General features: G+C 39.7%; 1 protein-coding gene across 1 annotated transcript; it reads right to left on the bottom strand.

The window, feature by feature from the left end:
• Positions 1 to 215: 215 nt before the first annotated feature.
• On the bottom strand, positions 216 to 11,346 carry LOC137154708 (interferon-induced very large GTPase 1-like). Its single transcript, XM_067550466.1, has 2 exons — positions 11,231 to 11,346; positions 216 to 7,277 (listed from the first exon to the last, which is right to left on the bottom strand). Exons 1-2 carry the CDS (start codon positions 11,344 to 11,346, stop codon positions 317 to 319), a joined length of 7,077 nt encoding a protein of 2,358 aa, XP_067406567.1. The 3' UTR covers positions 216 to 316.
• Between the last annotated feature and the right edge of the window lie 205 nt (positions 11,347 to 11,551).

Below are 11,551 nucleotides of genomic sequence, written 5' to 3'. Positions count from 1 at the left end.
CTGATCAAGTTAATCTTTCATAATATCTTCACGGCAGGGATTTTTTTTCTTTATACACTAGCACATAGGTGAATTAGATCACGGCAATTGGGAAAGCTACAGGGTTCTGATGTTATAATGATGCAACTACACTTTCATACACTGAAATGAAGTATCTTTTATTTCTCTGAGTTCTGAGAGATTAAAGATTGTTTACCTTGGATTATTTTCTTTCTAAATCAAAATACAAGAACCCTATTTGAAAATACAGCTGTTTCACATAATTTCAAAGAAGAACAACAAATTTACTTAGTCTTTCCTTCTGACTATCTTAAAGCTACACATTTTCCAGCTCAGAGAGTGCATCCTGTTTTGTAATTTTTTTCCACTGAGAAGGGATCTCCCCTTTACCTTCAAATTTCCTACAGTACTGATTTTCTAACTCTGCCCTGAAATGACACACAAACCATTTCCAGTAAGACTGCACTGAGGTGTCAGGTCTGATGTCCCATTTAGAATAACGAGGGCCTGCATCCCGATAATTCTTGTATGGAATTTTACGGTCTTCACCAAGCACCAATAAGCAATCACTTGCTACAAGACTAGAACAAATGTCAGTAACTAGGTGATTTGTTTTATACCAGCGCCCGCCAGTTGTAGCTTGAGGACGATGGAAAGAAACACTGTGGTCTCCATCGTGGTTCAATATGGTATTTGTGCAAACAGCCTTGCAAAAAGGACACTGCTCCCAGCACCCAAAGAGCGATTTAGCTAGTATTTTGTGTGGTTTTGTTTGAAATGGCTTCATATCAATGACAGCAAAGTGTTCTTTCAGCTTTTCTAGGACTGGATTCAATGCTTCACTCATTGCTTCGTTAAGAAATTCTATGTCTGTTGTCTCCTGATGTTCAATGCTTTTCAGATCACTTCTTGGAAAGTCTAAAACGTCTCCTAGTTTGCTGCAAAATTCATCCAGCCATAAAAATACATTACCATTTTTATCCTTGACAACTTTAGTTGAGTCACGAATAGCTGAAAGGACACGGATCTTTAAAGAATCAAGGGAAATGTCTAAGAAACTCTTCAATCTTTGATTTTTCTTGTCCAAACAATAATCATCGACACACTTCTTGATAAATTCCTCTAAAAAGTCCTTTGGGGACTGAATGTACTGCCTGTATTTCTCAAAGTTTTCCTCCTCTGCCAGGGATTTCAAAATATAGGTTTCTAGTTTGGATCTACTGCCATTGAGGGCAGGATGGTTAGACTTCATCTCGCTGGCTATGTCTTTGGCGGTCTTGTCATAGACTGCCTGGCAGAGAGCTGCAGAAAGCTTGTTGCATAAGAAATCAGCAAACGTTGTGATGGAGATTGCTCCTTGGCAGGAAATTTGAAAACATTTAAAGAAATCATCCCTTTTATTTTCAAGGTAGATAGTGGGATCATTTGCATTCTTAAATGCTCTGTGCATGTCTTCAAACCTTTCTGCTGCCATTTTGCACAGATACAGTGATAACTCTATTTTGTACTCATTATTAAATTCATATTTTGAGTTATTGGATGCAGAGTCCACCTCTTTTCTTATTACATTCAATATTTCATGAATGTAACTTCGATTGTAATCCATTTTCTGCTGCTCTTTCTTATCAATGTTTGCTTTGACAGACTTAATGATGCCCTCAGTAAGTTGCTCAATGTTCCTTTTGTCACTTTCATCTAACTTGGGTCTGAACTCATGCCATTTTTTCTTTTTGATGATATGTTTAGAAAAATCAACAGAAAATGTCCTCTTTTGGGGAAAATCCTTAATTTTTCCTATTAAATTAGGCTCTTTAAAATGCTCTAGAAGGATATTCTCTACATCAACATTAATATCAGGCTCTTCAGTCCGTGGAGCAGTTGAAGACACTTCAGTCACCCATTCACTCCACAGCGAGTTAAAATTCGCTCTCAGTTCGTTTTCACCTAGTTCCTGGCCTTTTAAAGACCGAGCCAACTCTTTGCTTCTTTTGAAAAGCTCATTTTCATATTCTGACTTCTTTTCATCTAATTTGCTTTGGTTCTTCTTTAGTTCAATAAGTTTTTTAGACTTTCTTTCAGTTTCAGTAATGAGTGACTCTTTCAGATCTTTCAGTTTCAGTTGAAGACTTGCTTTCCACTGAATCAATATTTCAGAGTCTTTGTCTTCACTGAAATACTTCTCTAGGTCCTCCATTATGGCGTCATAATTTACTTTAATTTGTTCTTCAAGGTCTGCTTTGGTGACAGAGTGCACTTTTCCATTCCTAATTAGATTTGTCAGTTTCATTTGCAACTCTAGTATGTGACTTCTCAACTGCCAGGTCCATTGGCTAAACCTTATTTCTAGCTTCTTGTATGTTGCAATCTCCAGCGTGTTCTTGAAGCTGAAAATAAAATTTTCATTTAAGAGTGCATTCCACAAATCACTAATGCGGACTTTTAACTCTGACAGCTTTAAAACACTGCTCTGGGATTCTTTTTTGGCAGCCAAGAGAATCTTGCTTTTCAGTTCCTGCACATTCTGGCTGTAACTAGGATTTGGAGGTGCCATCGGCGGGTTCCCTTCCCAGAGGTGAGCGAAGTAATGAACGTGGGTGTTGACATCAAATCGGATAACATCGCTAAAGCAAGTTACATCACAGAACTCTTGCTGGGCTGCTGTAACTGTCATTTCATCTAATTTTTGCTGGAGGCGTCTTCGTCCTTCCATATTCTGTTCTTTTGCAGTTAATTCGCCAACATTCTGGTGCACAAACAAACAGCTTGGGGTGAGCTTCACTTGCTTCATCCTCAGAAATGCCTGGACAGCGATCTGCAGGATATCTTGCATTTCTGAGGGGTTTTCACCAAAAATATTTATCACAGTCATATTACCAATACCGATAACGAAGGTGGCTAGCTCGTTATCATGATTAAGTGACTGTTTATTGGCTATCTCCAGGGCCCGAAGTCCTTCAGTATCAACGACTAGTATGTAACCAAACTTCAAATCCTGTTGGAAGTTCTCATCCACCTTAATCAGCTGCATAAAGGCTCCCCTGGTGCATCTCCCCGCACTCACACTAAACTGAAGACCAAACATGGCATTGAGCAATGTTGACTTTCCCGTGCTCTGTATGCCAAGCACTGAAAGGACAAACACCTTTTTGTCTCCTAACTTCTCAGTCAACTTGTCAAGAACTGCTCTCACCCACTTCAGTGGCACGTATGAAGCATCACCGTCCATCAGCTCAATGGGATACCCTGAAACCATCAGATCGGCTGCAATTTGTGGGAGTGCAAGAAAACATTTATCCTTTTGTTTCATTGAATCCAGCGCCTCATAAATCTGAGCTATCTCTCTCAAAATGTGTTCAAGGCCAATTGTAGAATCATTTATCTTCTTTGAGAGTCTTTCTAATTGATTTAGCAATGAATTTTTCAAGTCATTATTTTCTCCTTTTTTCTTTATTTCCAGGATTTGAGACCACAATGTGTGGTATTCCTGGTGAAGTTTTGCAAGGCAGTCAGAGGACAAGTCATCCATAAGTGCTTTCATCCACTGCAGGAAGTATTTTTTGGTGGCCTCTGGATGTTTCAGGAGAAATTCAAGCACTGACTTCATTAGACCATTGAGAGGGAATGCGCTTTTTAACTGATTGCTTCGTATTACATGCTTGTCTGACTCAACTTGGCTCCGGTGCTGTTCAATACTTCTGTTTCTTTTATCCTGCAAGCGGGTCAGTTCCTTGTCCTTTTGACACCACTTGTGCCATAATTCTCCTTGCAGAGGCAATAGATTTGACTTTCTCTCATATAAATTATTCTTATTCAACAGTTTCATCAGAGCCTCTGCCATTTTCTTGGCTTTCGTGCACTCTTCTCCATCTTCATCAATGACAAAACCATGCCGGCGAGCAATATCTGCACAGCTCTCAAGGCTGCAAGTTACCTTTGAACCAGCCAGCAAATCTCTGATTGTTGTTGTCAGTTCATCTATAAATTCGGCCTCGTTTCTGTTCTTGATGCCTATTCTTATGTTCTGGCTCGATTTGCCAGCCCCAGTGTTCTCTTTTTCAGCAAAAAGACAGATCAAAGGCTTTTGAGATTTCCAGAGATCACGCATAATTTCCATGCTTCTCTTATCATTCTGATCAACATCTGATAAGAGAACCATATTAACACAAGAAATTTCCTGTAAAAATTTGACCTGTTGTTTGTGCTGTTTTGCATCTCCATGCAGATTAGTGAATGTGATACAGTTGTCAAATCTGTCATCATCTCTCCCACCTGGACAATACCAGAAGATTTCCACAACCCCTTTCATCAGGAGACAATCTTTACTGCTGCCTTTACAATGACGATGGAAAAAAATGTCATGTTTGTGCTTACTCAGCAGAGCATTCAGGATCTGAGACTTTGAAGAAGAAGGATTACCAATCCGTATGAAGGACACCACAGGTGTATCTACCTGATAAATCAATTTGTTCTTATAATTTTTAATCTGAGTCTCCTCTCCTGATTTCTCAGCACTTTTCCAACTCTTTGTAACTTGGCTAAGGGACCAAAGAGGGAATTCTATTTGTGAAGCACAAGGATTTGGCACCAGAAGGGGGAGTGCAAACTGGCAGAAAGCAAGCTTTGTTGAAAGATATTGTCTCATGAAATCATCTGCACAATGAAAAATTGCCATCTGGATGTCCATAGGATGCACGTGTGCCTGATTTGTAGCAGATTCATTGGTTCTGTCACTGAAATCATTAAAAAAGTCATCAAATGTATCTGAGGATCCACTCTCATTTTCTCGGGTGGTAAGTGTATTTGTTAGACCTTGTTTAGTTTTATTGTCATCTTTGCAAACCAGGTATCTGACCTGATAGTCCAGCATCAAGAGCTTTTGCAAAAAATAAAATGGCAGCTCACGCTCCGTGCTGGGCTGGCTGTCATGTAAAGAATTCTTGTAAATTACATGGAAGTCTGCTGTCCCCATTTTCCTTGGATAGTAACTTTCAACTCCAAGTCGCTTCAGTAAAGTGAGAAACTCTTGGTTTTCAATAGCTTCATGCATTTTATCAGTGCTGGATTCCGCTTCAGGTTTTGATTTTGGTTGATTTGAAGTTTTTGTTCCTTGGCAGATGTCTTCTAATTCTTTTATTATACCCTGTTTCTTCAAATCATCATCTGTGGCTCTATAGTCTCCATTTCTGAGGGATTTCAGGTCTGTTTCCAGTATGTCCCAGTCACTGCAGGCACTGTGTTTTCTAAGGACATTTGACACTTCGGCTGACAATGAGTCTCCTACCTGATGTTTTATAAAAAGTAACCGTCTATTCTTTTCCTCTGGAGACAGGTGTTTACAGTCAAATGTTACTGTCAGACCCGTCAACAGCAGGAAAGCCTGAGCTCTGGAAACATCCTGATCCCTAAGAGTGATATATTCCTCATGTGCGGTTTGCATTTCCTGCAATATGAAGTTAATTTCTGGCCAGCCGAGGAGATACTGAAAAGTGTTACTTTCCACCCGATACCCTGCGCTGGCTGCAACTGAGAGCAATAACAGCTCTATGTCCGTCTGCATTCCCTGCTTTAGAGCCTGCAGTAAGGAAGATAAAGCTAAGCTCACATGTAAGGTGGCCTTTACCTTGGCTTCTTGCACTGAAGCTGCCGAGCACCTAGGGTCATACGTAACTTCCTGTATGTCATTCTTCATTTCCTGTAGGACTGCAATAAAACCAGCAAAGTTAGACATAGACATACTTTTTTGATGATTTTTTTCTTCATGGAAGACCCACTGCATAATGGAGGAAGATTTAGCGAAATTCTTAACGGAATAGATGTGAGGGTCCAGAAGGTAGCGCAGCAGAGATTTGGTGTATGCAGTATTTAATCCAGGCAAATCTTTGCACCGTGAAACTGTTTTTTCCAGGAAATCTTGAAGCACCTTATCCGACAGGCAGATGTCGATCCATATATCGTAGTTCTTTGTTTTTTCTGCCAGCTTTTGTTTGAAATTGTTCAGTTCCAGCAGCTGTTCTCCATCCCCAGTGACTTCCCAGGACTTCATTTCCTCTAAGAATGATCTGGCCTCATCCATTGCCCTGGTTAATTCCTCTCCAAACAATGGACTGATGCTTTGGTTAGTTAGGGCTGCGTAGGCATCTCTGAGGCTCCTGCTGACTTGATGAACATCTGTAAAATCTTGTCTGTGATTGGACTGGATTATCTCCCACACAGGAATTAGCTGAAAGCCTCGATCAATGACACTCCAGGTTTTGTTACTGGTCACAAGCCCAGATTGCCATTGTGTGAGAGAATGTATCTCTGGTGGGCCACCTGTCTTGGTCACAAAGAGCTGAATCTCATTTTGGATTTGTTTTCTGTCTGCGCCCTGAAATGACGCTTCAGAACCTGATTTTGCTACAGCTACACCGGCTGCAATGCTACAACCAAAGCCGCTATAGCTGCCCCCGACATAAAAGCTGAGTGCATCAGATGTTTGTTCCTTCACCTCATCCAGCTGCTCTGCCCGGAATCCCTCCGAAGACGCTTTCCACCAGAATATCCCACCGAAATGAAGGGGGCCCTGGTTTACATGAGACCCAAATCTCTTGAAGAAATGCCCAGCCCTGCTCTTCAACATGCTGAGCTTATCCGGCTCTGGGGTGTGACTCAAAAGCTGCTCGATCGCTTTCAACTCTTGCAGCGCGGCATTGCAAAGTCGCAGCTGGTCCTTTGGGAGGTAGCAGGAGGCCAGTGGGATGTAGCTGTACTGGGTGGTGCAAAGGTAAGTGTGCTCCGAGCGGGACTTGTGCGTTTCCTCAGATTCTTCCGATTTGCTGTAATCTGAGCTGGTTTCAGCACTAAACCCCCCAAACCCACCTTTGGCTGCGACGCTGATGCTGAAGCCCAGCTTTTCCATGGTCTTTGTGAATGTGGACTCTGCTTCGGAGGATGAAAACTCCTTCTTCTCAAACGCTGCCCCTTGCTGTGGACCAAAGAGCTCGAACCCTTCTGGGATGTTGATGAGTTGCTCCCGTTTCTCCACCATATCTGCGAGCTTGTTGGTTTTGTAAATACCCTGCAGGGCCAGGCCTCCTGACGCCCGTCTCAAAACTTCCTTATCAGGGAGATTCTCGCTCTGGGACACCGACTCCTCCAGGAAGTCTAATTGTTTGTGCACGTTCCCCATCAGCTCTACCAACGGCTTCTCAGACGGCAACCAGTATTCTGGGGCTATGTCCATAGCTTGCCGCAGCTCCTCCTCTTTCTTTCTTACAGCTTCCTCATGGCGGCTTCTGCCTTTCTACCTGCCCTTTCCTGGTTACTATGCGGCCAGTCCGCCGTCCAATCTAGTATTCAGTAGCTAAGATAATCTAAAATCAAGATCTAACCTATAAGTAATATTTATTATTCAATTAATTTTAAAATTAAATTAAATTACATGAAAGGACAGTTAAACATAGTCAACAGGTCAATAGTATGAAAACTAAAGCCCATTGATAAAATTTAAAATATGGAGAATAAATATATCTATATCTAAAATATATCTAAAATCCACAGGATACACGAAATGAATGTTCGGGTTCACTGTTTATCGCTAAAAAGAGCCAACATATCCGTCGTAGCATACATAGCAAGTCTGCACACACTTTCTTTAAAACTTTTAAATTTATCAATACCTAAAATTTTAAAAATTTCATCATTTCTTTCACTCCATTTACCTCTCGCCCCAACCACAAATCCAAAGAAGTGGATGATCTTCCCACCAGTGAGCTGCAGCACCTCCTCCTCCAACTCAGAGTAGTATGCCTCCTTCTCAATGTGGGCTGCCTCCACACTGTCAGCGTTGTCTTCCCATCTAACTGTGACATCCACAACGGCTACCACTCCTTCCTTTTCAATAATGAGGTCGGGTTTTCTCAACTTCCCTTCTTTATTATGAAGGTAAGGTTCAATCCAAATTTTACATCCTTTGTTTCCTACTTTATCAATTAGTGCTTTAACTATCCTATTATGTCTTTTAATTCTTGCTTCTTTCATTTTTATGCACTGACCAGAGATATGAGGAATTGTCTCTTTGACCTTACCACACCATCTACATAACCCTTCCTCCATCTTCCGTCCTCTTGCTAGAGCTTCCCTGGTGGGAAAAACATTCGCTCTCGTTTGCAATGCCGCAATCAGAGAGGAGGACTTGGCCAAGCAAGGATATTTTAAAAACGAATTACTAATACCATCATTTTTAAAATATTTAATACCAATTCCCTGACATCTTAAATTACTCCATTTTAAAAACTCTTCATCTCTCCACGTTTTAGGATTAGCCGTTTTAGCACTATATATTAAAATTTTCTCCACTAAATTTTCCCCAGCATATAAAAACGAGAAATCTATCCAATCATCTTTGGAGACAATATGTCTCCTCCATTTACGAATTAACATGTTTGGAATTTGGGTACTAAATTTTGTAACTGCTAAACCCCCATCTCTAGTTCTAGCATAGAATAGCCCATCAGTTGTACACTGGGGAAGATGTAAAATCTTTTTAAGAGTGTTCCTAACTAAAACATCTAATTCATTTAGCATATAAAGTGGCGGCTCAATTAAAAGTAATTCATAAAAAACTCTCGTTAAAATGTAAACTTTTAAAATTATCAATTTCTGCGCAGGTTTTAACGGAGCCTTACATAAACTTTCACACCAATCAATTAATTTTTCCTTAGGGGAATTATTAGCCACTCCCACCCATGGATCTATTCTTGCACCTAGATATCTTTCAGACTCACCAGGTTGAATATAATCAATTAATTCATCACCTAATCCCCATTTATCTTTTGGGTTAATAACATATGTTCCCATGCTTGGGAAAATATGAAAGCCCTTTGTCTTTTTAACATTTACTTTTAAACTTGAATTTTTACAAAACTGATTAAGAATTTTTAAATTCTTAACCATCCCCTTATAGGACCTACTTAATATAGCGATATCGTCGGCAAAGGCCAATGAAGTTATCTTTCTACCCTGCACTATAAAACCATCTCCTTCATCTTCCAATTTATATAAAAGAGGGTCCATGGCTATATTAAATAAAATAGGGAGAGCGGGTCACCTTGCTTAACTCCACTCTTAATTAAAATAGGTTCTGTCTTATCCTCACCAACACTAATTTCAGTGTAGCAATCTGTATACAAATCCTTTACAATATCAATAAAACTCTCTGATATCCCAAATCTCTTTAACCCCTTTAAAATGTGCCCATGGCCAACCGAATCAAATGCCTTAGCAAGATCAATAAAAACAACAGCTATTTCGTCTTTATTTTTCTTGGCCCCTTTAATTAACTTTTCTAAAATCGATATATTTTCCTCACAGCCAGAGGCTGCGATAAAACCTTTTTGTCTGGGGCATAATTTAACAGCACTTGATAATCTTTTAGCTAAAATTTTTGTATACAACCTAATCCAAATCGAACCAATAGTCAATGGCCTCCAAGATGATATTTTCTTCAACTCTTGTGGATCCTTGACTTTAGGAATTAGGATTGTACGATTGCTTTTAAAACACTCTGGAATCTGTCTATTTAAAAACCAAATATTAAAAATCCTTACTAAAATCCTACTGTCTAAATTATAAATATCCCATAAATCCTTAACCTTAATTCCATCTGGTCCAGGAGCACTACTATTATCAATCTCTCTTAAGGCTTCTCTAATTTCATCAATTGATAAAGGCCAATTTAAAATTTCATTATCTACCACTTCTTTTACTTTTGGCCATCCTCTGGTATTCCCATGTCCTTCTCTACCCAAAATTTCTTTATAATAGGTTTCAATCTCCTTAACTGCTATCTTACATGTCGCTTTATCAGGTTCTCCCATAATGATCCTAGCCAACCTTTTCTTATCTTTTTCAAAGAGGGTTTGATAGAATCTAAATTTAGCTTTTCTCCCAGCATATTTTCTATTTCTATTATATTTATCAGGAGGCTTACCCACTTTTCTTCCTTGTTTCCCATTATCATTCTGTATATTATTTTCTTTATTATTTTCCAAATTCTCTACATCTTCATGAGGAGAGTTCATCAACAATTTACATAATTCCTCAAATAATCCCCAACCTTCTGCTACAGTGGCAGAAGCATTTAATTGCTGTTCAATAAAATCCAATTTCTCTAAAATACGAGCCCCATTACACCTAACTCCTGTTAAAAACCTATCAATTAAAATTTTATCTTTTAAAGGTTTAATTTTCTCACGTGGAGGAATATCTTCTAAAATATCTCCCATCCCGCCCTCTTCCCATAAAACCATAGAATCTTCATCCTTTTTAACCTTATTCTTGGCCAGGTCCCTCCTCTTATCTGATATTTGCTTATTTGTTTTTGTTTTTAATTCACTTTCTATACACTTATTAATATTTCTAATCCCTGCATATTTTATTTCAAGCTGAATCAATAATTCAATTTCCTCTTCTGTCCATACCCGAGAGCGACTTGTTTTCCCAACCACTCTAGCTTCCTTTCTTTCCTCATTCCTCACCGCAGGATGCCTATGTCTGATGTGTTGACTCCGCCCCGAGCGAGTGTAGAAGGCAGACCCACAGACCGTGCAGGCATACTTCTTCTCTGAGTTATCCACCTCCTTGGGCCTGCACTTGGGGTAGTGGCAAGCTATGTTATGGAACTGCGAATATTTACCACATTTTTTGCAAATAACTCTTATTGAAGTGCTTTTATGTACATTATTTATATGCTTCGCCCATTTACCGAAACTAGCTAAAATTTGTGAACATATAGGGCAATTAAAACAATCTACGGGATATTCTAAATAAAATATTCCCTCTTTAAATGAACTACTCTCTTTAAAACTAGCTGTATTCATAAAATTTGTATTAAAATTATCTCCTAAAATATTTCTTCTATTTTCCATAAAATCTCCAACTCGGAGATTAAAATCATCCATAAAACCAGCTATTCCATCTTTTACTCTATCTATAGCATAAGGAGATAGCATCGGTCCGGCTCTATGAATAATACCCCTAATCAATTTAACACTACTAGCCGGGGCGTCGAAACTAGTAGCGGGGGCGTTTTTAACCCGGTCCAGCGCCAATCCGGTATGAAATAAAATTTCTGTTTTCTCCATAGATTTAAAAGATACTACCCTTCACAGGGGGAGGCTACCCTTTCCAGGGGGAAACTAACCCGTTACCAGGGGGGACTAACCCGTGCCTGGGGGAGGCTAACCCTTACCAGGTTAAGTGTTTCAAAGCTTGTGCAGAGGTAATCCCCAATTTGTCTTGTAGTTTGGGCAGCCAGTACTGTGTACTCAGGCCCACTTCATCGAGTCTCTTTGCCAGTTCTTCCATCTTGGTGTGTTTCTTTTACAGGGATGCCGTGAACTGGGCCATCCTGGCTTTTCTCATCTGCAGACAAGGATTGGAAAATGGAAAACATATTATGTCACTTCTCCACGAACACATTTACCCTCAGTCCGATCATTTTCTGAATCTCGAAGTACTGAAATATTCTGAGATTTTTCCAGTGCTCACAGTGAAATAATTTCCCCCCAAA

This window comes from Emydura macquarii, unplaced genomic scaffold, assembly GCF_026122565.2.
Source record: "Emydura macquarii macquarii isolate MOO-44397 ecotype Brisbane River unplaced genomic scaffold, CSIRO-AGI_Emac_v2 contig_1300, whole genome shotgun sequence".
NCBI lineage: Eukaryota > Metazoa > Chordata > Testudines > Chelidae > Emydura > Emydura macquarii.
Note: the sequence above shows the minus strand (reverse complement) of the source record. Positions and strands in the feature narration are given on the sequence as shown.

Coding starts and splice junctions, on each gene's coding strand:
- LOC137154708 (XM_067550466.1), bottom strand. CDS start 11,346: ATGGAAGAACTGGCAAAGAGACTCGATGAAGTGGGCCTGAGTACACAG. Junction 7,278..11,230: donor GCTTTGAAACACTTAACCTG/GTAAGGGTTAGC, acceptor CAGGTAGAAAGG/CAGAAGCCGCCATGAGGAAG.